The sequence below is a fragment of the Liolophura sinensis genome, chromosome 10, assembly GCF_032854445.1.
Source record: "Liolophura sinensis isolate JHLJ2023 chromosome 10, CUHK_Ljap_v2, whole genome shotgun sequence".
NCBI lineage: Eukaryota > Metazoa > Mollusca > Polyplacophora > Chitonida > Chitonidae > Liolophura > Liolophura sinensis.
The window spans coordinates 4,167,301-4,192,492 of NC_088304.1; the positions used below are offsets into that span (position 1 = coordinate 4,167,301).

Here is a 25,192-nt window from a genome sequence, read left to right on the forward strand (position 1 = left end):
TGTGTAACTTTCACACCATTCTACACCACACACATTTCATGTATCCTTTAAGATATAATTTGGAGACATGATCTCCACTGAATCCTTCTAGTCACCAGGGTTTATGTGTAACTTTCACCCTATTCTAGACCACACACATTTCATGTATCCTTTAAGATATAATTTGGAGACATGATCTCCACTGAATCCTTCTAGTCACCAGGGTTTATGTGTAACTTTCACACCATTCTAGACCACACACATTTCATGTATCCTTTAAGATATAATTTGGAGACATGATCACCACTGAATCCTTCTAGTCACCAGGGTTTATGTGTAACTTTCACACCATTCTACACCACACACATTTCATGTATCCTTTAAGATATAATTTGGAGACATGATCTCCACTGAATCCTTCTAGTCACCAGGGTTTATGTGTAACTTTCACACCATTCTAGACCACACACATTTCATGTATCCTTTAGGATATAATTTGGAGACATGATCTCCACTGAATCCTTCTAGTCACCAGGGTTTATGTGTAACTTTCACACCATTCTACACCACACACATTTCATGTATCCTTTAAGATATAATTTGGAGACATGATCTCCACTGAATCCTTCTAGTCACCAGGGTTTATGTGTAACTTTCACACCATTCTAGACCATACACAAGCTTGGTACTTTTTCTGGTCTCCCTCAATCCGACCCCAGTCATTGCTTTACCCAAATGTTCAAGCCGTGCGACACTACGGTCAGATGAACATTGACTTTGAAGCTAGTGCAGAATCATATCCAACCTACATCACCATAAACCCACCGCCACATCACCACATCATTCACCCAAAGCACTCAGCATTTCTGATTTCTTTAACCGCTTTCTGGGGGAATCTAAAACAAAATAAAACACCTGTCATCATTAAGTCATGCATAAGACAGAGATGGCCATTGGGTTTTAAGGGCAAAGAACATACCAACATGAAATAAATGTCAGATGAGAGAGCATTAAACAATGAGTATAAGACTAGTGCAATTTATTATTTCAAAATTGGCCTATACATGCAATAAAAAATGCATTTACGTAACGATTGATAAATGCAATTACAAAGCTTAAAGGAAACCTTAAAAGAAACTATTTCAAGCAAAAAGAAATGATCTGACCACAATGATATCCTCTGGGTCACTACAGATCACCAAAGAATTAAACCATTTTAAACTATTTTATTCAGCAAAATTATAAAAAAAAGTGTTCAAACTATTTTCCTTGCAGTGTACAATGGTTTTTTTCATCTGATATATACTTTATTTTAGTGTTTTCTTTGCCTCCAGTAGTGAGAACACTTTAGGTCTGTAAGCCAATGAGCCCAAACAGATTCAATACATACAGGACAATACATACATCACAAATAATTTTTTTTTTTTTTTCGCTATATCTCTGATGAAAAACAGAGGTACCAACTGGATGGTGGCTAACAAAAATGATGAGATTAGCAAACAGGTTCATTGCTTGCTACCCGGTTTCTTCCCATCATAATGCTGGCCACCACCATATAAGTAAATATTGGTGAGTACGACATAAAACACAGATCAAAAAATAAATAACTTGACTGCTTGGTTGTTTGACATGGGTAATAATTGATTGGTTGACAGAGAATCCTTACTTGAATGACTAACAGACCTTGATTGGTTAATTAGTGTGAAATGACCTGTGGGTTTAAGGTGGATTAAAACCCTAATAATTAATATTGTCCAATATACAGGTAAGTTAACCACAAACCAACGCCAGTATTATAACTCTTCAACATTTTCACATGTTTGCAAGGTGTTTCAAGGATATTCGAAAACCATTATTCTGTGTTGACTGATAAAATTATACTTTTTGTGAAGCCCTGAAACTGGACAATCCAACCAATGTAGTTTTGTTTTCATATGCGAAAAAACCCATTACTGAGCCTTCAACAAACTGCTCCTGTTTGAATGTTTCCTTCTCATTTCGTACTTTATATACTGTCTTAGTTCTTTGGTGCTTTGTGTGCAACATCACCTTGGGAATTGATCTTGAAATAACTTACTGACGCATAATGTTCATTTTGGTTCACGGCTAGTTTATGAATGTTTGTTTCAATGTAGGGGTTCTCCTACCATCATGAAATGCTCCGCCGTTTTTTCCGCAGATCTTCGATATTCTCCTCAGCCTCTGCCCACTCCAGGACAAGACGACGCCCGTACAAATGGGTGCTGTGGCAAAGCGCATTAAACGCCCTCTGGTGACAGAATCAGACAGACAATCATATCTCCATATTGCACGCAAACTGCTTTATGTATTTTATTTACTTATTTGCTTGGTGTTAAATGTCCTCCTCAAGAGTGTTCCATTTATCTGATGATGGACAGGTTTATGTGTGATGTAAACCACAAACCTGTGCCGCAACAGTGAACCTGCAAAGTTAACATCAGTAATCATCACAAATATTAATCCTTAAAAACCAACAATTTTTAATCATGTTTGGCTTTAATTCACAAATAATTCACATAATAATGCATTTAAAAAAAAACTTATGTGAAAACCATATATGCCATTCTCACAAATTGGCCATAAAAATGCTGTCAGTGAATATATTAAAATTCTCTGGTAAGTGCTAAGGCAGTCTAAACAATTTACCTTCGCATCTTGTTTGGTGAGAAAATCCACAAAAACCAAATCCCCGATGCCGTGCAGTCCCACCAAGCTTTTTTGGTAAACGAACTGATTTCAATTCTCCAAATACTCTACAAAATATAAATCAAAATCAAAATAAGTTGGAATTACCCAGGATTTGAACCATACCATTATAGGTGAATTTAACACTAAAGAATATTTCACTAGTATAATGACAGCAAGCATAGTCTGACGTTAAAATTATTACAGATAATTTTTTTCTTTCACCAATACAAATATAATACAAGGTTAATCTTAATAAATGTGATATGGAGTTAATTTAAGCAAATGTAATACGAGGTTAATTTAAGCAAATGTAAATACGAGATTAACTTAAGTATATGTAATAAAAGGTTAATTTAAGCAAATGTAATACGAGGATAATGTAAGAAAATGTAATACGAGGTTAATTTAAGCAAATCTAATATGAGGTTAATTTAAGTATATGTAATACGAGAATAATGAAAGAAAATGTAATTTGAGGTAAAGTTAAGCAAATGTAATATGAGGTTAATTTTGTCCAACAAAGGGATTTTGCGTCACAAACAAGCATGGGAAATGCCACTATAAACATACAGGCTGTCAAGGTTTGAAGATCAGTCCTTACTTGAACAGTTCCAAAATTTCAAGGGACTTGGCTTCAAACGGAATATTGCGGATAAGGATTTTGGTCGATTTCTGCTTCACATCTTTTTGTTTCTTTCTGCCTGTACCTTCTGGTTGTCTGTAAAATCAGTAAACAGATACATGAGAACAACATAAATATACAATATACAGCTATAATAGTGATATGTCAGGATTTCCTACACCAAATCATCATATTATCAAATTATAAATAACGCAAAGAATACTACACAATCAAGTTGAATACCACTTATATTGCTCCCATGAAAGGTGGAAATGACAACCCACCAGATGCGATTATCATTTCCACCTCTGATACGACCCGCCCAGTTTCCTCCCACCATAATGTTCCCACCACAACACACAAATCAAATAAATTAATATTTAATTCAATGTTATTTGACTACACTTCACTGATCAAGGTATACCCTCAGTCGATGTTTGACAACACTTACTGTACTCAAAGTATACCTTGAGCCATACTCAAGGTATGGCACATCTGATCTTTGACTACGCTTGCGGTACTCAAAGCATAACTTACTCAATGTATGACCGCACTTACGGTACTCAAGGCATAGCAAATCTGATGCTGGACTACACTTATAGTGCTGAAGGTATACCTCAGATGATGTTTGGCTGCAGTTGTGGTACTCAAGGTATACCTCAGCTGATGTGTCACTGCATTTAAATGCTCAAAGTATACCTCAGCTGATGTGTCACTGCATTTAAATGCTCAAAGTATACCTCAGCTGATGTTTGACTACACTTAAATGCTCAAAGTATACCTCAAACGATGTTTGACTACACTTTATGTGTTACTCAAGGCAGATATATGCCTACTGACATTTTCGCCTATTTTTTGTGCTTACAGGGTACTTCACTTACATGTCAGCTTTATAACTGGAGGAAACCAGCAGAGACTGGAGGAAACCAACAGGTACTAAAAGAAACCAGCAGGCACCAGTGGAAACTGGCAGGGGATGGAAGAAACTGGCAGGGACTGGAGGTAACTGACAGGAAGTGGTGGAAACTGGCAGGGGCTGGAGAAAACTGACTGGGACTGGAGGTAACTGGAAAGGACTGGTGGCACCTGGCAGGGACTAGAGGAAACTGGCAGGGACTTGAGGAAACTGATAGGGATTGGAGGAAACTGGTAGGGACTGGAGGAAAATGGCAATGACATGAGGAATCTGACAGGGGCTGGAGGAAACTGGCAATGACTGGAGAAAATTGGTAGGGACCGGAAGGAAACTTACAGGGACTGGAAGGAAACTATGTCAGCAGTTTCCACAAATCATACGATGTAAAGTCAAAGCCAAATCAAGGGTCAAGGTCTAGGGGTCTTAACTTGGGTGCAAAAGACACAAGCATGTGAAATCACTTACAGCGTCACTCTATTTGAGACCTTCAGCGCCACCTGGTGGCCATCCAGATCAGCATACTGCAATTCCTTCAGTGCTTTTTGAGCGCCAGCTTGTGTCTTGTACTCCACAAACCCATAACCCATCGACAGGAACTCACCTGGTGAAAAAGTATTTTACATAATGAAAGATTTTTACACAATGAAAAAGAATATCGCATAATGAAAACGAATTTGACATAATGAGAAAGAATTTTGCATAATAAAAACATAAATTTGACATAATACAATATATACAAAATACAAAAAACAATTTCACTTCTATTTAATATAAGAAGACACAAACCATAACTGATCGTGACTGTAGGACATTAAACCAGAGCTAACTGATCTAAATGTCTGAAGTATTTATCCACATTCCTGTATCTTCAGAATTTAACTTTTAAACCACTTTCAATACCACTTTACATTTATTTATTTTAAAGAAATGAAAAACAACACATCCAAACAATCTTTATTACCTGGGTTTTTCATGTCTTTCTTCTTTGCCACAGTCACACTTCTTAGTGGACCACATTTTTCAAACAACTGAAGTTTCAACGAATATTGAATTAGATAGAATTAGCTCATCATTCTGGAATCTTAGATAAAACTACTTTTCGGAGGATGAAGAAACAGAGCTGAATCATACCACTCATTTATCAACAAAAACAGAATTATAACTACAAACGTTATACAATAGTTACTGAATGAAGTGACCATTTATTACCTTACATAATAACATTGTAGATGTCCAGTTTATAAATAGTTTCTAACTATATATTTCTTTGTGATTTTCAGAATCATTCTATCAAAGAAATGAGTACATTATTTTATGATTTATATCCTCAGAGCATTTTTCTGAACCAAACCTTTCTCAATCCATCCTCTCGTGTTTCAAAATTCAGATTTTTCACGAACAGAACATTTCCCTGGGGCGTGGCCTCCTCTTCACTATCGCTATCATTGTCCTTCTTTGTCTGTCAATCAAAATCGTACAGTGAATGACTGAGACATCCCCTGAGAGATATCACTATAGCCTGATATCACTATGACCTGTATTTAAGTCTTTGCTTTGATTTTCTCAGCAGCCATTCCACCAATCTAACTGCCGACAGACCCAAGGAAATACAGTATCCAGTATCCAAATATTGCACATGCAAACCAGATAATCGTGACATCAAAAATCTTCTTAATTTTCTTATGTTTTACATACTAGTTTGTACACCAACCGTACATGTACACCCATTACATCTCCAAAAGGATTTAGTGACAGTGCAGTGTCCAAATACCAGACACTGTTAAATATTTAATTTGTTAATTATGGTTGTACTCCGGAGTATTTCTCTTACTCACTCAGTTGTCGTAGTGGAGGAAACCAGAGTGGCAAGAGAAAACTGGAGTGCTCAGAGGAAACCAGAGTGCCTGAAGAAAAAAGGGATGGCTGAAGGAAACTGGAATTCCATGAAGGAAACCGGAGTTCCATGAAGGAAAGTGGAGCGCCTGAAGGAAGCCAGAGTGTCAGAAAGAAACTGGAGTGCTGGAAGGAAGCCGGAGTACCTGGAGTGCCGGGAGAAAACCTATGCTTGGCAAGAAGGTGAGACTTTTCATGTGACGCATTGATTTTCATCCAAAAGAGAATTATTATGGAATACTAACGGAAGTATATAAAACCACCCAAAACATCCTAATGAGACGTGACAAACTTTCATTGCCCACTAAAGTTTTTAGACCAAATGGAGACAAAGGGTTCTATAAAAATTAAAACTGAACCTTGTGTGTCCCACAGTTGCAGGGCAAGCACTTCAAATGCATGGCTTTGACTTGCGCCTTCTTTCAAATAAATTTCCTCCCACCATAATGCTGGTGATTGTCCTACGAGTGAAACAGTCTTGAGTACTGCATAAAACTCAAATCAAACAAATAAATATATCTTACAAAGAGAATGATATGGAAAGGGCAGTTTGTTCAAAAAGCTGACATCTCGGCTATTTGTCACATCTTTTCTTTTGAGACAGGACTTTTGCCTGAAGTTCATGGTCAGAACTTTACCTTAGCATCTTCTACATCTATGTTCTTCCCTTCCTCGTCTTCACTCTTTGTACTTGTTGATGGTTGTGAATTTGGTCTTGGTTTCAAAGCTCCCATTGGTGCCCATTCTAAGTACAAGGGAACATGCTTGAACTGTGGAACAAAGAGTGAAAAGTGTCAATGGTACAAAGGAACATGCTTGAACTGTGGAACAAAGAATGGAAAATGTCACTGGTACATAGGAACATGCTTGAACTGTGGAACAAAGAGTGAAAAATGTCCATGGTACGAAGGAACATGTTGAATAAAGAGTGAAAAATGTCAATGATACACAGGAACATGCTTGAACTGTGGAACAAAGAGTGAAAAATGTCACTGGTACACAGGAACATGCTTGAACTGTGGAACAAAGAAGGGAAAATGTCACTGGTACATAGGAACATGCTTGAACTGTGGAACAAAGAATGGAAAATGTCACTGGTACATAGGAACATGCTTGAACTGTGGAACAAAGAAGGGAAAATGTCACTGGTACATAGGAACATGCCTGAACTGTGGAACAAAGAATGGAAAATGTCATTGGTACACAGGAACATGCTTGAACTGTGGAACAAAGAATGGAAAATGTCACTGGTAGAAAAGAAAATGCTTGAACTGTGGAACAAAGAAGGGAAAATGTCACTCGTACCCAGGAACATGCTTGAACTGTGGAACAAAGAAGGGAAAATGTCACTGGTACACAGGAACATGCTTGAACTGTGGAACAAAGAATGGAAAATGTCACTGGTACACAGGAACATGCTGGAACTGTGGAACAAAGAATGGAAAATGTCATTGGTACACAGGAACATGTTTGAACTGTGGAACAAAGAATGGAAAATGTCATTGGTAGAAAAGAACATGCTTGAACTGTGGAACAAAGAAGGGAAAATGTCACTGGTACATAGGAACATGCTTGAACTGTGGAACAAAGAATGGAAAATGTCATTGGTACACAGGAACATGCTTGAACTGTGGAACAAAGAATGGAAAATGTCACTGGTACACAGGAACATGCTTGAACTGTGGAACAAAGAATGGAAAATGTCACTGGTAGAAAAGAACATGCCTGAACTGTGGAACAAAGAATGGAAAATGTCACTGGTACATAGGAACATGCTTGAACTGTGGAACAAAGAATGGAAAATGTCATTGGTACACAGGAACATGCTTGAACTGTGGAACAAAGAATGAAAAATGTCATTGGTACACAGGAACATGCTTGAACTGTGGAACAAAGAATGGAAAATGTCACTGGTACAAAGGAACATGCTTGAACTGTGGAACAAAGAATGAAAAATGTCATTGGTACAAAGGAACATGCTTGAACTGTGAACAAAGAGTGAAAAATGTCATTGGTACAAAAGAACATGCTTGAACTGTGGAAAAAACAATACCGTATTTCCGCAGCCTTTTCACAAGCAGAGGGCACTAAAACTTTCAAAGAAGTCTTGGATGAATCCATGACAGGGAAATGGGGAGACTGGGCGTAATCCAGCTCGTGTAAGACACACATCTCGCACTGCCGGAGGTCTGACATGTAAATGCCTATGTGCCAAGCGACCTTGTACAACATCTGTCGGTCATCCAGCATTGCTGTGTGCTTGTGACTGTGTTTGGAAGTAGATGACCAATACTGGTCACTCATTTACCAGAAACATCAAGTCCAAGACAATTACAGACAACACGTGGTTGCCGTGTTCATTTCTCGATATAACAGCAATCGTATATTCTCGTGGCTGCATATGTATAAGGAGAATTACACAGCTGCCAAGCGCTTGCCGGCAAGGCGTTATTGTGTTGATCGCCCCAAAATTCACACCAGCTTATATCTCAAGTTCTAGGCGCGTATGCCTTAATTGACACAGCGTGTACATGCACTTACCTATGGCATATGACTGAACAGTCAGCCGGTTGAGCAAATACATGTAGAATGTGATCCACCTAATCAAAACAATGACTCAAAAGTCAAGAGCTTTAACCAGCGGACTAGAACGAAACTCAAGTCTTGCTTGCTGTGTCATTCATTTCCTTTTTCAAACGAATATAAATAAATTATTTGAAATGTAACAGTTGGAGACTTTAGACCATGTTGTACGGTCTATAGCCACAGTTAAATGCGAGATTGTTGTCACATTACATGTTATGCAGAGTTGAAAATACCTCACTGTGTGTACTAACTCAGACTAAGAATTTGAATGAAACTTGTCAGCCGTGTAGGCCTAAACCCGAGGGTTTCAAGCAGTCAATCTTTGTAGTCATGTAATCCTCAACAACAGACAGGTGTGGTGATGGGTGTGATCTTTAGCAGGATATGGGGATTAAGACAGACTTGTTAATCAAAGGCAGGATTAAACACTCATCTTTAATCTCTTAATCTCTATAGGAGTAGTTCTGACGCATGCATTCTGAAAAGCACACTCTTTATGCTTGGACTTTTTCATCTTTTCTTCGGAAAATAGTTACAAGATGCATGTAGAAGGAAAAGTTTCTAACCTGATTTATTTATTTATTTATTTGATAGGTGTTTTACGCCGTACTCAAGAATATTTCACTTATACAACAGCAGCCAGCATTATGGTGGGAGGAAACCGGGCACAGCCCAGGGGGAAACCCACGACCATCCGCAGGTTGCTAGCAGACCTTCCCACTTACGACCGGAGAGGAAGCCAGCATGCGCTGGACTTGAACTCACAGCGACCGCATTGGTGAGAGGCTCCTGGGTCATTACGGAGGCCAAACGGATGTGATATTTTAAAATTTCAAAATCCCCACTTACCTTTCCCAACCTGCGGACAACTTATGATATATACATAATGTATTACAAAAATTTAAAGAAATCAAATGAAGATAAATGCAAAGCAAATTTTCATACATCTTATATATATATATATATATATATATATATATATATATAGATATATAGATATATATATCAGATTGTCATATCAAATACATGAACATAACCATGGCTCTATTACTGATTTAATGAAGACAACTTTTTATACAGAAAACAAACTGGTATTACTTAGTGTGTTTCACCTTAAGTTTGCTCTGACACATCAAAATGATAGTTTTAATGCCAACATTTAAGTTTTTTCTGACAAGAAATTTTAATCAAACTTCCAAATAAAGTCTTAAGTGGAGAATATGTCACTTTAAAAATGCAAAATTTTATGTGAAACACAGTATATTAGTTTTGAATGATATATTAACAAAATTCTTCGCTTTCTGTCCTTACTTCTAACAGATACATGACACCGACTCCAGAAAATCACTATACCTTGGTGTATGCAAGCTTTGTGAATGCTGCTCTAGCTTCTGAAGGTTCCAGGAATTCGACAACAGCCGTGATGCCAGAGGGAGGTAAAACTACTCGCCCAACACCACCATATTTGGAAAACACATCTCTGAGCTCTTCTGACCTTGTGCCCACTGGCAAATTCTTCACAAGGATCACAGTTTTACTCCGAGCAGCAGACGGCTGAAAAAGCGTCAAAACTGGAATTAAATGCTATAAGTGGGCCACTTTTTAACTCAGAGTTGAAAAAAAACTCTTCTTAGAGCCTGATTCAGGTGTTTTTTGAAACCTTCTCAAGGGTTAGGGATGAGAAGTCTGGGATCCCAAAAGATAACATTTTCATATTTTTTGTGTTATTTGCATAAATGTACATACAAATGGTATAATTGAAAGTTTGCGAATCGAAAGGGTACCCATATTATTCATAAAACTTAATCTTGAAAATCCTCTTAATTGTGGAAATTGCAGACGATTCCAGAAAGTATTCCTCTTTAAGTTATATTTACATGACGAGAAAGCCTAGAAACACAAAAAATCATTAACATTTGGCAAAACAAAAAGGTGTACTATTAGGGGTATTTCAAATTTCATTTTTGGATCTTTTAGTGTCGTCCAGCCCATAAAAGAGAAAATAAAATGATAATAAGTGAGGAATTCCTAAGGAAATGCAATGAATATGCTTTTGCACTTTTTCTACTTCTCACCTGGTTACTCGAGCCCAACTTTCTAATTCTAGATACGTTCAGTCTATGTCTATATGTACCTTCCCCTTTATATATGGAGAAAAACAAACTGATGTCAGTCAAAAAAAAATTTGCACTCTCTGGAGCAGTATCCTAAAGAGGCATTTATCAAGCTGCTTCATCGAATCATCAATATGTACCTCCATGTCCAGAGAGCTGGATCTGTGATCACCTTCAAACCCACATACCTGGCTGAAACAGTCCAGCTGTACACCGTTCTCTGTCAGGAAATCTCGTGTTTCTGAAACAACCTGCGTCTCCCCCAGGGCCATCCTCACCCCTAAACTCTGACTGGTGTCCTGAGAAAGAGGACAGGTAAATAACTACCTCACAGGCTTCTTGATTTGCATGCCACAGAAATGATGGCTACACAGAATTTTGAACCATTCTACAAATTTCTTAGCGAATACAGATAATTGTTAATTATAGATGTAACGAAATCCTTATTAGACAAACTCCAGCCTTTTAAAACAAAAAATCAGGAAAATAACAACAAATGACTGATGATTACAATTAATTGTTAACTGTTTTAAACAAATTTCTTAACTGATTATAAAGATCTTTAAAAATCAATATTGGGCATAATCCAGCTTATTTTTTGTTTAAACAAAAAAAAATTCCGACATATAAAAAAAAGCTTGACCTACCACATTTAGAATTTGACTTTTAGAAGTGCCATATTTGTCTGCCATAACATCTGCAACTGCATTAGCTCCCAGGAAAAGGGCATTCCAATTGTGTGAGCTGTGGATAAGTTACAGTTTTCAACTTACTCCGGTTTCATTTTTAACTTCTTGTTACAACAAATAAAACCTTCTGTCTTTATGATTAAAAGGGACATTGCATTGTCGCATATTCTTGAATATGGCATGAAACACTGTTTTATAAATCAAAAGGAAGATTCAAATTGCAATACACATTCTTGGTTGCTACACCTATTTCTTTAAACCTTTTCCCTTTTTGTTGTTAATTTCAATTTTTCAATAAAAATCTCCACTTTAATGACAACTGGTCTCCTAGGTTTATACCCTAGGAAAATAAGCTATAAAATAACCCATTTGACAGGCATGTTGTAAAGATTTTGAGTCTAAATTACCAGAAACAAATCAAAGCATCTTACATGTCATAAAAATGATTTTGCACTTACCTGTTTGCTGTAGCTTTCTGCTTTGCTGCCTTTTGCTTCTTATAAGATGAGTTTTCTAATGTAGTAATAAAAAAAAGATCAGTCAGTAAAGCCTGATCATCACATTTTGACTTCAATTATTACAATCTAATTGCACTTACGTAGCGTGTGATTTTTGAAAGTGGACAGAAGTATATGTACCTCTATGTATGTATAGTGCAATGGCGTTACTACTGTTCTTCAACATTCAGTCAAATTTATACAAATCATTAACAAGGACACTCAGAGGACATAATGTAACACCATTGTTATATCTATCACATTTTTGTTACAGTAAGTTCTAGATCCAATATCTCCATTAAGTGGCTTTTCAAATGAAGGACAAATTAAAATACTGACATTCAATTTCCTTTGTCACAGTTTGTCACTGTTGGCCTGAAATTATCACAAATGTCACAGAAATGTTTTTTATTTTTAGGTGGGAGAGAGGGGATCAGATTTTTTCAATAACACTGAAATGATATAACAGTAATAGTGCTGCCTCTCTGATTCATCACATCCAGACATATCCCACAAAGTCACAGTAAACTGACACTTATTTCGATCAGTCAGTGTATCGTACAGGTAGATTGCACTTATATAATTATCTACCTGACTGGTGTTTTAGCCTACTTATTCCACTTATACAACAGCAGCCAGCATTATGGTGGAAGAAAAGCTGGCAGACGCCACAGGAAACCCACAACCATCTGCAGGTTGCTGACAGACCTTCCCACGTTCGACCAGCGAGAAGACTTGAACTCACAGCGATCGCATTATTGACAAGTTTATTTATTTATTTATTTGATCTTTTACGCCGTACTGAAGAATATTTCACTTTTACGATGGCGACCAGCATTATGGTGGGAGGAAACCAGGCAGAGTCCGGGGAAACCCATGACCATCCGTAGGTCGCTGCCAGACCTTTCCACTTACGACCGGAGAGGAAGCCACATGAGCTGGACTTGAACTCAGGAACTCAGCATTGGTGACAGGATCCTGGGTGAATGTGATGTACTTGCACGCTATCCATCACATTGGTTCCAAGTAGATTGTATATTGGGCACGTTGGTTGCATGTAAAATATGTATATTGGACACGTTGGTTGCATGTAGATTGTATACTGGACACATTGGTTGCATGTAGATTGTATACTGGACACATTGGTTGCATGTAGATTGTATACTGGACACGTTGGTTGCACGTAGATTGTTTATTGGACACGGTTGCATGTAGATTGTATACTGGACACGTTGGTTGCATGTATAATATGATCTGATTTGATCTGATCTGATCTGATCTGATCGGTGTTTTATGCCGTACTCAAGAATATTAGCCAGCATTATGGTGGGAGGAAACCAGGCAGAGCCCGGGGGAAACCCTCGACCATCTGCAGGTTGCTGGCAGACCTTTCCACTCGGGGTGAGTACATGCTGCCAAAATGCTGCTGCCACGGAGGTATCGTGCTGAAGACACCAGACATGACACCTGACCCACTCACATTATACTGACACCAGGCCAACCAGTCGCGTTTCCTAGCTTCTCAGTGCTGAGCGCCAAGCGAGGCAGTACTTTTTTAAGTTTTTGGTATGACCCGGCCTGGATTTGATCCCGGGTCTCCTAACTTCATGTTAGGTAGGATGGGTATAGCTAAGAATTTCAGTTTGGAACAGTTCCCATGGGGAGTCTGTCCAATGAAAGTTTGTACTGAAAGCTTTAAATTCACCTGTAATTTGTGTGTCTTCTTTCTTTGGCTTGCCTGGTAAAATATGCATCATTCTCCCCTGAAAAGTGAACATCACACACTGTCAATGAATGTTTACACTCAAGTCCATCCTTACATATCCACACCCTTTACTGCCTTTAGTTAATACGGTCAAATCTGCTGTGGACCTACATGTAAGTTACATACTTTTCTTCACGTCAATCCTGACATGGCATAATGATTGCTGACAATTATTTTGATTTACAGTACTTTTGACATTTATTTATTTATTTTATTACATTTTAGCCGATACAAGATAAACATGATGTCAAAACTAATCAATTACTTTGATTTACCGCACTTTTAATTTTATTTATTTATAATTATTTATTTTATTACATTTAACACTGTAAACAATTTTTTTTGTTTCTTTTATCACATTTAAACACTGTAAACATATTTTTTTATTTATTTCCTTAAATTTAATCAATGTATACATCAATTTTTCTTTTAATGGGTGTAGTAAACCAGATTTCCTTGAGTAAACCATCGCCCTTTCTCACCTACCAGACAAACCCCATTTTAAATTTAAAAGCTACAGCCAAACAAGAATGTACAAGCAAATGATGTACGTTTTATTATTAAGAATAAATTAAAATATTGCGGTGAGAACATGTTAAAGCCTGCTAAACCGGTAAGAGTTAGTTTCAACACTGCGACCTCAATGACCAAGGTTTTAATCAACAGCAGGAAGAAGAATGTTGCAGCTTAATGAAACAGAAAGGCAGACCCATTCTTTAGGCGGTACAAAAGACTCGAGTAACTCACCAAGAACACTGTTCCATCTAGCTCAGTGTAAGCCTTTACAGCATTTTCTGGGATCATGAAGGTGATGTGAGCAAATCCTTTGATCTTCTTTGTTATCTTGTCCACAGGTAGATTGACTTCTGTCAGCAGGCCTAACATAGAGAAGAGAACGGGAGGATGAGAATTGATCAGCATTCAGAAAAACCATAACCCAGTGAGAAAATTTAGGGGGACCAACGAGCACCAGTCACACACCCAGCTGCAGCACCCTGGCATCATTTAACTGACATCAAATGTTTCTTTCTCACCTCATCATGATGGCAATGTTACAGTTGATGTATATATATTTTAACACTGCAGACGTTGCACTACAACCCATTTTTTACACAACCCTGGCTCAACGTCCTACTTCACACTACTGACACCTCAAGGAATTAAAAAAATAGACCACCTTCCCATTTGGTCTGTAAAACTAAGTTTTCCTGATAAGCTATATTTTGCACAAGCACATTAATGATAGTAGACATATCCCTGGCCAAGACAATGGCGAAGCAAACCAGGTCATTTGTTACCGGAAATCATTCATAGATGGTGCCAGAAGAGATCACATTACTTCCTGGTCTGGCTGTGATTTTATGATTTTCACACTTCAGATTTCCCCACGTGAGCAGGCGAGAGCAAAATTCCGCGAAGGTTTTGGGCTGGAATTTTTCATCTTACATGCTACATGACAACAAAACATGGCAACATACAAAAAAGATTTGACGAGACTAAATTCACTATAAATCTCACACAATTTGGCCCTAATATACATATACAAATGTGAACAAATTTACCGTATTTGCTGAAGAGTTCCTCCAGCTGCTCCTCGGTGCAGACATACGCCAAATTCCTGACATACAGGCGACCTGACTCTACAATACCTTCTTCTTCTGTTCCATCATCAGATTTCTACATTATGCAGAAAAACGATAAAGAAATATCAATAACTGATCATTACTTATGTTCTTTTCCCTGTAAGATGATAAATTTTTTTTTCCTTTTCAATTTTTAGCTGAAAGGACAGCATTGTTGTTTGTTGTTGTTGGAGATTTCTTGTTTGTGGGTTGCATTTCTGAAATATACATTAATCTCAGTTTGTGACTACACATTTGTCTTTTTCTTTCTAAGCCCTATATACCTACCACAAATGACAAAGACTGAAAATAGACAAACTTTATCCAAAATACAAGGGTAAGTTCAAATATGTCTGTATTAAAGCATAACGACATGGTATAAAGTAGGCAAAAGGTTTCAAAATCAATGACTTGTATTATTCAAACTGTGGTTTTGGGGAAAGACAAATCCTATTACCTTCAGTTCCCAAGGACGAGGTTTTTGTGTCCGTGGTGTTTCTACATCTTGTATGATTTTATTCAAGAAAACTCTTTTCCCACCTGGAAACAAAAACATGTTTGATATAGGATAAGTTTGAAAAGTCACTCAGCAGCTATATGTAACAATAGGAATTTTACTTCTTTTTCGAGTGTCCACAGTAAACCACTTGCCTTTGGCAATTTAGTGACAAACTTTCCCACATGTGGCACGCATTTCCACACAAAGAGCAAAGGTCAATGTGTCTACCACATTAGTGAAAGGAAAGTGAAAATAATTTCTAATGTGCTTCATGTAAGACAAATTTAACCACTTTCAAACAGCATAGAACACAGCAAGGCTACTGACTCCAATAAAACCAGGCCGCCAACAGTACACAACACAGCAAGGTTACTGACTCCAATAAAAACCAGGCTGCCAACAGTACACAACACAGCAAGGCTACTGACTCCAATAAAAACCAGGCCGCCAACAGTACACAACACAGCAAGGCTACTGACTCCAATGCAACCAGGCCGACAACAGTACACAACACAGCAAGGTTGCTGACTCCAATAAAAACCAGGCCGACAACAGTACACAACACAGCAAGGCTACTGACTCCAATAAAAACCAGGCCGCCAACAGTACACAACACAGCAAGGCTACTGACTCCAATGAAACCAGGCCGCCAACAGTACACAACACAGCAAGGCTACTGACTCCAATAAAAACCAGGCCGACAACAGTACACAACACAGCAAGGCTACTGACTCCAATAAAAACCAGGCCACCAACAGTACACAACACAGCAAGGCTACTGACTCCAATAAAAACCAGGCCGCCAACAGTACACAACACTGCAAGGCTACTGACTCCAATGAAACCAGGCCGACAACAGTACACAACACAGCAAGGCTGCTGACTCCAATAAAAACCAGGCCGACAAAAGTACACAACACAGCAAGGCTACTGACTCCAATAAAAACCAGGCCACCAAAAGTACACAACACAGCAAGTTTCCTGACTCCAATAAAAACCAGGCCACCAACAGTACACAGCACAGCAAGGCTACTGACTCCAATAAAAACCAGGCCGACAACAGTACACAACACAGCAAGGCTACTGACTCCAATAAAAACCAGGCCGCCAACAGTACACAACACAGCAAGGCTACTGACTCCAATAAAAACCAGGCCGCCAACAGTACACAACACAGCAAGGCTACTGACTCCAATAAAAACCAGGCCGCCAACAGTACACAACACAGCAAGGCTACTGACTCCAATAAAAACCAGGCCGACAACAGTACACAACACAGCAAGGCTACTGACTCCAATAAAAACCAGGCCACCAACAGTACACAACACAGCAAGGCTACTGACTCCAATAAAAACCAGGCCGCCAACAGTACACAACACAGCAAGGCTACTGACTCCAATAAAAACCAGGCCACCAACAGTACACAACACAGCAAGGCTACTGACTCCAATGAAACCAGGCCACCAACAGTACACAACACAGCAAGGCTGCTGACTCCAATAAAAACCAGGCCGACAACAGTACACAACACAGCAAGGCTACTGACTCCAATAAAAACCAGGCCACCAACAGTACACAACACAGCAAGTTTCCTGACTCCAATAAAAACCAGGCCACCAACAGTACACAACACAGCAAGGCTACTGACTCCAATGAAACCAGGCCACCAACAGTACACAACACAGCAAGGCTGCTGACTCCAATAAAAACCAGGCCGACAACAGTACACAACACAGCAAGGCTACTGACTCCAATAAAAACCAGGCCACCAACAGTACACAACACAGCAAGGCTACTGACTCCAATAAAAACCAGGCCGCCAACAGTACACAACACAGCAAGGCTACTGACTCCAATAAAAACCAGGCCGCCAACAGTACACAACACAGCAAGGCTACTGACTCCAATGAAACCAGGCCACCAACAGTACACAACACAGCAAGGCTGCTGACTCCAATAAAAACCAGGCCGACAACAGTACACAACACAGCAAGGCTACTGACTCCAATAAAAACCAGGCCACCAACAGTACACAACACAGCAAGTTTCCTGACTCCAATAAAAACCAGGCCACCAACAGTACACAACACAGCAAGGCTACTGACTCCAATCAAAATCAGGCCGACAACAGTACACAACACAGCAAGGATGCTGACTCCAATAAAAACCAGGCCGACAACAGTACACAACACAGCAAGGCTGCTGACTCCAATAAAAACCAGGCTGCCAACAGTACACAACACAGCAAGGCTACTGACTCCGACAACAGTACACAACACAGCAACGCTGCTGACTTCAATAAAAACCAGGTCGACAACACTACACAACACAGCAAGGCTGCTGACTCCAATAAAAACCAGGCGGACAACAGTACACAACACAGCAAGGCTGCTGACTCCAATAAAAACCAGGCGGACAACAGTACACAACACAGTACGGCTGCTGTCTCCAATAAAAACCAGGCCGACAAAAGTACACAACACTGCAAGGCTGCTGACTCCAATAAAAACCAGGCCGACAACAGTACACAACACAGCAAGGCTACTGACTCCAATAAAAACCAGCCCGACACTGTTACAAGCTTACCTATAAAGTTTTTGTTTTTCCTCAAAGCTTGGTCCAGGTCTTTGTCTGTCAGAAATTCAATAAATGCTACACCTGAAAAAAAGGCATATCACAGGTATTAGAATAGTAAACAGTCTTATTATCCGATACCGATGCCTTTATTATATTAAACGATCCTGGATGGAAAAATTTCCTACCACAAAGAATCCACATATATTCAAATATTCACATTTGCAAATAGATATCAAGGGTTTTGAAATAATTTATTTATCTGACTGGTGGTTAATGTCATACTTAAATAAATTTGGTGATCCAGCCTATGGGTGGAGAAAGCTGTATTACACATTTCAAGAGGCTTTCAAAGGCACCACACTCTTTTTTTATGTGCAAGTTAATGCACTCACCCATTGGTCGTCTTTTGGCATTCTTTGGAACTTTGACTTCCTTGACTTTGAGCGGCTTAAAGAATTCTGTGATGGCTTTCTGGAAAATGAAGTTGTATAACATTTTGTCAAAAGTTCTGAGGAGCCGGTGGTGAATGAAGTTGACCTCTCATCACTATACACATATAATTCCGAATACAGTTCAGTTTATCCAAAAATTTGAGTACTTGTACCACAAAAACACAAAATTGAGTTGTTTTTTTTTACCTCAATATTCAGTTTTTAACGGACTTGTACCATCGAATACCGGTGTCTAAAATCCACGTGTATGAATCCCTAAGTTTCTCTATTCACATCGTTCTATAACTTGACATAAAAGGATTCTCTTGTTTGTATGAAATACTATATATCATAATTACTTAAAAATTAACATTACGCAGCCATGACAGAACTTTTCAGCTCACGTCACGCAATACTCACCTCACCCACATTGCTTGGAAAGCCTCTCATTTTCACAACAGTCTTCTGAGCTGGCGCCCTCTCCTGCAATATAAAAAACACCCGCTAATTTTACGGTCAGTGTTTAAAACGTACACATTGTAAAATCTTAAGGCCTTTATCCTTGATGTAACATGATCCAACATGATGTCAAAAGTGACTCACTTCAATAAAACAAAACTAGCGACAACATTGAGAAATTAGGTTTCCGGTCACTTATCCGTTGTGTTCAGCCAAATTATTGTATAAACTACCATAGAGCATTCAATGCATTATACAGCATATTCTCCACAGAAATGCCTAAAAAGTAACAGGGAATGTGCCACAAGAAAATATAACTTTACTTTACTTTACCAAAGCTTGTATATGCATTACGTGTGCCCTTGAGTCACACATGCAAGTGTGCTAAATGTTACTTATTCTAAATCAACTTGCTACACAGTTAACAATAATTCTGACCAAAAAAACTGGTCTGAAAGCCAATACATACCTCTGTCTTACTTCTCGCTTTGTCTTCAGCCTTTTCCTTGACTGGGTTCTTGCCCTTTGTAGATGTCTGCACTTTATCATTATGATCAACATCATCTTCTGAGGAAGATGAGGATGATGGCTCGTCATCAGGTTTATTCCCAGATGTGTTACCTCCCTTTGGTGAGCTCTCTTCTTCCTCATCTGATGATGATGATGACTCATCCAGCTCATCAGACGCCATCTTGGATTTGAGGTACTACAATGTAAAAAACAAAAAATAGTACTCATAATGACTTTTGACACATTAAAACAGAGGTGTAGGCACATTTTATTACTGACACATGCACATAACATTCATTTTCTTAAAACAAACAATTTATTTCTTTACAAATAAAGACATGCACACACTTACAATGTTGCAGTCTGGCAATATCCACAGCAGCTTAAAGTGCTACTTTAGTCCTCAGAGAAGCTAGGTGGGAATATTGAAATCATATGAAGGATACCCTTGGGAACAGAGCTAACACCAGGGTTCAAAAAGATTTACGACTTAGATTTAGAAGTCTAGCAATCTTTGACGGGTCATTATTTAAGATAACATAAGGCCATGCCAATTTGTGAGAAATGTGGGCTGTCCCAGCAACTGTTCCCGATAAAGATATATCTAAGTGATCGAAAAGCCAAGAATTCCATTTTTGAAATTTTATAGCATACGTGGCACTAGAAGAAATGTACTAACTCTGGGATTGTAATTCTGGGATTCTTGTATCTGACGTTTTCCATCATTTCTACATGTAACCTCTTGGCAACTAAACCTTACCTCTAAGTCAGAAAGTCCCTTTTTGTTTGCTTCTTTGTCTTCCTCTTTGTTTGACTTATCTGCAGTAAAATTAAAAGTATTAAACCATGCCTTTTCCAACATTCAAGATTTTTTAAAATTTAAGACTTGTCTTATTTCAATTTTTTTTAAATTGTGTTATTTATCTGAATTTGGCATTATCCATTATCCATTATGAGAATAAAATAAGAGATTTGCCTGTGAAGAGGTTCAAGAAAATTCCATCTCATATCAGTTTCTGATCATTTCATTTCCTTCTGGGGCCTCCGTGGCTCAGTTGGTTAGCACGCTAGTGCAGCGTAATGACCCAGAAGTCTCTCACCAATACAGTCGCTGTGAGTTCAAGTCCAGCTCATGCTGGCTTTCTCTCCGGCCGCATGTGGGAAGGTCTGTCAGCTACCTGCGGATGGTCGAGGGTTTCCCCCGGGTTCTGCTCGGTTTCCACCCATCATAATGCTGGCCGCCATCGTATAAGTGAAATATTCTTGAGTACGGCGTAAAACACCAATCAAAAAAAAAAAAAAAAAATCATTTCCTTCTCTGACAAAAAGACGGTGGTTAGTTCTGTGCAGATAAACAAAGTGCCCTGTGTCGGTTTGAATAAGTAGAGCTGGATCTATCATCTCAACTTATACACCTCAATATTAATGTAAAACAAATGTCTGGAATAAAAGTTGTTTTACCTTTAGTCTGTTTGTCTGCAGTCATTGGCTTTGCTTCCATTTCTCTGTCACTCTCGTCTGACGAATGACCAGAGTCATCGTCCACATCCATCTCAACTGCAGTTGTCTCCCCTTTCGTTTGCTGCATTGCCACTGTGTCATTTCCCCATGTCGATTTAACTCCTAAATTTTGATGAATTGTCAGAAATTCCTCAAATCCTGGATCGTCTTTTAGCTGTAAAAAATTTGAAATGAGTAAAATGAAATAATTAAGGGCATAGACACGAAAAGCCATTTTAACCAGGGAACAAGCATCTACGCAGAAAACATCTTATGTGCACACAATCATTTCAGCAAAAAAACTAAATTTTCAAAAACTCGATCAAAATGCTTCGGACAGGACATACTTAAATACATTGGGATACAAAATTATAAAAGACAAAAATTCTTCACTTACATCACCTAACATTTCCTTTATTCTTTCTTCTTTGGCTTTTTTCTTTTTTTCCGCTTTACTCTGAAAAAGAAGAAATCAACACAGATGAAATACAAGTACTAAGAGTAAATATGTCTCAATCTACCCACCACACAGACGCAACGGATGCAAAAAATGTCTCCGCTCTTATAATACTACATATTTTAGGTCATCTTATTTATTTAGTCATCTTTCTTTTTCCGGTTAGGTTTAGGACAGGAAGAATAAAAAATAGAATTTCTTTACCAGACATTTTAAATCATGTTTTGTGTATGGTCATTAATTATTTATCAAGGTCAAGTATGGTCATTAATTTTTTAGTCAAGGTCAAGTGCAATTTTTGGACACCTACCCTAAATGACCTAAAATTTCGCCCACAAAAGTTCACTTGAAGAGACAAACAAATGTCAAAAAATTATTTTTGGTGCTGAAACTTAAAATTTTCCAGTAGGATATCATTCCATATCCCAAGCAAACCTCAAAACACCTTTCTAAAATCAATACAACTCTTAGAATCAGAAAAAATGGGCAAATTAGTCATGGATGAAATTTTATGGTCATTTACGGTAAGACAAATGTGAACAAAATTATGGCCAGCTTCTTGAAGTTCATTTTCCAAAGTGGTTTACTGTCCTGATTTACTGTTCCACCATAACAAGTTACAGATTAACTTCGAGTGTAGGGCTGTGTTCTCCATTTCAACAAAACTACAGCCATTTTTCTTCTGTTGTGGACTTGGATGCTGTTTTTCAGATTGCTGGTATGGGACATGCTGTAAGCTGAATCAACATATCAGGAGTCCCGCGAGTTCATGCACATATTGACGAGACAGGCGGTGGCTCTCGCAAACTAACGTAGCTAAAAGGCGAGATTTTGTGGTTCTTGCTAGACTGAATACACATTTTGTATGTTCGGCCAACTGGCCGTAAGCAGTTACCAGAAAATCCCGCCTTTTAGGCCTGCTAGTTCATGAGAGCCCCCGCCCTGTTTCGTCTCAATCTGCGTGAACTCGCAAGATTCATGAAATGCCAACTCGACATATACGTGTACTTCCAGAAAGCTTATTTATTTCAATGGTGTTTAACAAGGTATTCAACAATTTTCCCTTAATACACTGCTGCTGTCACGTATATGGGTGGATGTGACATTAGAGTAAACCAACCATCTCACAAACCTCCTGACTTAAAGTTGCCACCTGAACTGAGATAGCTGGATGACAGCCGAGGGCCTGACAGTCATGGCCAGCCAGCATTTCAGCCAGCACGGCCACCTGAACTGAGACAGCTGGATGACAGCCAAGGGCCTGACAGTCATAACCAGCCAGCATTTCAGCCAACAAGGCCACCTGAACTAAGACAGCTGGATGACAGCTGAGGGCCTGACAGTCATAGCCAGCCAGCCAGCATTTCAGCCAGCAAGGCCACCTGAACTGAGACAGCTGGATGACAGCCGAGGAATGATAATCATAGCCAGCCAGCACTTAAAATATTTCAGCCAGCAAGGCCACCTGAACTAGGACAGTTGGAAAACACCCGAGGGTCTGACAGTCATAGCCAGCCAGCATTTCAGCCAGCAAGGCCCCTGTATAGTCATTAATGTCCTTACCAGAATTTCTGCTTTGCCCGTTTGTTTGGCATCTTCCTCTGCTTGGTGTAGAGTCTTAAATGCTGAGCTGTCTTTAGCATATTTACTCCATGCTCTTGGCTTTTCTTTGTCACCGAAGCTTGAGGCCAAACTGACCTGGAATGTGAAGAATATGGGTATGAGAAGCTACAAAAGCATTTTCTAGTAAGGTCACAACAATTTTATTTTGTGTTTTACCCTCAGTGTTAAAAAATCCAAACATGGACAAAAGGAAAAGGCAACAATAGACATAAGTATGACTGTATCAAAATTCTGGCATAAAATAAAGATATCATTACAGTCACAAATAAAAGTGCATATCACATGATTTATTTATTTGATTGGTGTTTTAGCCGTACTCAAGAATATTTCACTTATACGATGGCGGCCAGCATTATGGTGAGAGGAAACCGAGCAGAGCCCGGGGAAAGCCCACAACGATCCGCGGATTGCTGGCAGATCTTCCCATGTATGGTGAATATCACATGAAAGATAAACAATCATATCCTGCAAATGTTACACATCATGAAGGCATAATGCTTTTATGAAGTAATGCTCTTTGAATAAAGTTCTTGAGAACTTATCACATGAAACAGTAGAACAGCACTGATTTTCCTTACAATGTGTCACTGCCAAAATGACCGGACTCACAAACACAAAGGACAACAAAAGATACAATTACCTGAATTTTTGAGGTGTTGATGAATGATTTATCAAAATATTTCTGAGCATTCCTTGCTTCCTCCTCATTTTGAAATCCAATAAAGGCAAACTTTCTGAAAACGCCATCTTTGGTGTACTTCAGTGAGCAGTCAGTAATATTACCTTGAGTTGAAAATAAGGTCTTGAGCTTTTCCTCCTTAATCTGAATTACATAAGAAAAAAAAGAAATCAATGTGAAATCTAACTATTACTCAGATCAATTATCATCATGGGGTCATTCCACATGAGCTAACCCAATGGGTGTAGTTTCTGAAAATGGATTTATTTTGTGAATTTGGGTAGTTGTCATGGATTGTTTTAGGTTCGGCGAGGCTCAGACAAGATTTGTAGATTATGCAATCACTCGGCTGACATCGATTTACGCTGGGGAAGACTTCATGCCTGTACGAAGATACGGTAGATGTGGCTTACCGTCGAGCAATACATTAGAAACAGTTACTCTCCGTAACTCTCCCAACACACAGTGTTGTTCGATACCAAGAGTTACATTCCACAACTACCAAGCAATCTTCAGAAATTTTGTGCCTATCTTCAAATCAACACAGTCATCCTGTTATCAGGACTATATTTACTTTTGCATAGTGCTTCTTACTCCAATATTTGGTTTAATTTATGTAATATCACAGCTCTTGGATATTGTTTCTATCGACTGTTTTTAAGCCAAGCAAGTAGGCATGTTATGGTCACGAAAACTGGCTCTTTCATAATCTCCCTTTGTACATCTTCGGGGGTCACAGATGCAGGTTATTTGCTCTTTCTTACCCCTTTAGGAAGATTCTTCACTATCAATCTTGACATCTTCTTGTGTTCCCGTAACGACTGTGACAGTGACAGCTGACATAAGCTGATATCACAGAAACAATTACTCCAGTATTTCTACTCGACTCCACATGGCATTACCATGTGACAACACAGATTGCAGGCTCCTGATTGGCTGACTGATATCACAGTCGACTAATAAAGCGTTACGAATATATAGTGTTTTGTCCATGCAAATTCTGGCCAGCTTTCCAAAGTGACATATTTGGCCACTTGGGATATTTTATCTTCAAACAAAACATAG

At 38.7% G+C, this 25,192-nt stretch overlaps 1 protein-coding gene across 1 annotated transcript; it reads right to left on the reverse strand.

Moving 5' to 3' along the window:
* Nucleotides 1-819: 819 nt before the first annotated feature.
* Nucleotides 820-25,032, reverse strand: LOC135476422 (probable RNA-binding protein 19). The gene is given in 28 exon segments (XM_064756445.1): nucleotides 820-875; nucleotides 2,127-2,137; nucleotides 2,139-2,248; nucleotides 2,647-2,679; nucleotides 2,681-2,753; nucleotides 3,290-3,406; nucleotides 4,692-4,827; nucleotides 5,188-5,254; nucleotides 5,578-5,685; nucleotides 6,758-6,889; nucleotides 10,059-10,259; nucleotides 11,008-11,118; nucleotides 11,467-11,563; nucleotides 11,967-12,021; nucleotides 13,711-13,768; nucleotides 14,518-14,648; nucleotides 15,333-15,447; nucleotides 15,850-15,932; nucleotides 18,478-18,549; nucleotides 18,861-18,939; nucleotides 19,320-19,382; nucleotides 19,828-20,064; nucleotides 20,629-20,687; nucleotides 21,330-21,543; nucleotides 21,724-21,825; nucleotides 23,389-23,523; nucleotides 24,089-24,271; nucleotides 24,892-25,032. Coding segments are annotated over 28 exon segments (2,874 nt in total). The 5' UTR covers nucleotides 24,928-25,032.
* Nucleotides 25,033-25,192: the final 160 nt, after the last annotated feature.